This window comes from Nicotiana tabacum, chromosome 18 (genome assembly GCF_000715075.1).
Source record: "Nicotiana tabacum cultivar K326 chromosome 18, ASM71507v2, whole genome shotgun sequence".
Taxonomy (NCBI): domain Eukaryota; kingdom Viridiplantae; phylum Streptophyta; class Magnoliopsida; order Solanales; family Solanaceae; genus Nicotiana; species Nicotiana tabacum.
The window spans coordinates 92,504,381-92,506,095 of record NC_134097.1 but is presented as its reverse complement, the minus strand read 5'-3'; the positions used below and the strand labels follow the sequence as shown (position 1 = coordinate 92,506,095).

Genomic DNA, 1,715 nt, shown 5'->3' with positions numbered 1-1,715 from the left:
AATGCAAGAGAAGGTTGAAGCACATTAATCAATGATAAAAGGCATTGAGATTCAATTAGGGAAGATATGTATGGCTCTAAATAACCGTCACCAAAGGACTTTACTTACAGACACACATGTCAATCCAAAAGAGCAGGGCCCGAAACAGCTCATGGTGGTGAGTTTGAAAAATGGTAGAAATCTTGATTTAGAGCAAGAAATTGCTCGTGAGAGCCGATCGATTAAAACACTTGTTTCAGTGTCAATTGAGGTATATTAGTTAACTGAGCTTACAAGAGTGAGAGTGTAGCCAGCCTATAAGGAAATAAACAAGTAAAAAGAGGTTTCGGAGGAGACTGAAAATGTACAAGAAAAGGCACTAGAAAAAGTGCTTGAGAAGGATCTAACTCAAGCCATAGAAAAGAAGCGAGCTCCAGCACTTTTCTGCAGAGTTTGGCTAAATATCAAAAGGATAAATAGTACAAAAAATTCATGGAAGTGCTGAAGCAAATTCAGGTAAACATTCCTCTAATCGATGCTTTGAGGGAGATGCCCGGTTATGCAAAAATGATGAAGGACTTGATGTCTCGTAAATTCGACTTCCAAGACTTGGCAACTGTCACATTGACACAGACCTGTAGTGTTATTGTGTCAAGACCTATAGCTGAGAAGTTATCTGACCCTGGAAGCTTCACAATTCCATGCACCATAGGTAGCTATGCATTTGCCAAGGCATTGTGTGATTTGGGAGCAAGTATAAATCTGATGCCATTGTCTATCTATATAAAGTTAGGCATTGGAAGAGCAAGACCTACATCCATGTTACTACAGCTAGCCGACCGAACGGTAAAAAGGCTATCAGGTATACTTGATGATGTACTTGTGCAAGTTGGAAAATTCGTGTTTCCAGCAGATTTTGTCATTCTAGACTGCAAGGTTGATGAAGAAATTCCTGTAATTTGGGAAGGCTGTTCTTGGCCACAAGAAGAGCGCTGATTGATTATGAAATAGGGGAACTGAAGATGAGGCTGAATAATGAAGAAATAACATTTAATGTGCAAAAGTCTATGCGGCGACCTACTGAGTTTGCAAATTGCTCTTTGTTAGACACAATGGATGTAATCATGGAGGAAGATGATGAGGCACTTAATGCAAAAGACCCTCTAATAGCCTGCCTTATGAACTTAGAAGAAGTAAATAGTGAAGACTTGGAAGAATGGGTGTTGGCTCTTCAAGGTCAAGTGTACTGGAAAAGAGAGCTCGAATTTGAGCCTTTACACTCAGAAGAAAGAAAGACCTCCAGCCAAGCCATCGATCGAAACACCACCAATATTGGAGCTGAAACCGCTACCATATCACCTCGGGTATGCTTTCTTGGGGCCTAACTTGACTTTACCTGTTATTATCTCATCTGGTTTGTTAGATGCACATGTAGAACAACTTTTGCAGGTGTTAAAAGAGTGCAAGACTGCAATTGGTTGGACCATTTCACATATTAAGGGTATCAGCCCAGCCTTCTGTATGCATAAAATTCTACTGGAAGATGGGCACAAACCTTCCAGAGAATATCAAAGAAAGCTGAACCTTAACATGAAAGAAGTTGTAAAGAAGGAAGTGATCAAATGGTTAGATGCGGGAATTATTTTTCCCATCTCAGATAGCAACTGGGTTAGCCAATTCAGTGTGTGCCAAAGAAAGGTGGGATAACTATTGTGCAAAACGAGAACAATGAGTTG

At 40.2% G+C, this 1,715-nt stretch overlaps 1 protein-coding gene across 1 annotated transcript; it reads left to right on the top strand.

Moving 5' to 3' along the window:
* The first annotated feature begins 471 nt into the window (after positions 1–471).
* LOC107802089 (uncharacterized) lies at positions 472–975 on the top strand. The gene has a single exon (XM_075236242.1). The coding sequence runs from the start codon at positions 472–474 to the stop codon at positions 973–975; it is 504 nt and encodes a 167-aa protein (XP_075092343.1).
* The last annotated feature ends 740 nt before the right edge of the window (positions 976–1,715 follow it).

Excerpts from the sequence above, each read along its gene's own strand:
- LOC107802089 (XM_075236242.1), top strand. The coding sequence starts at position 472 with ATGGAAGTGCTGAAGCAAATTCAGGTAAACATTCCTCTAATCGATGCT.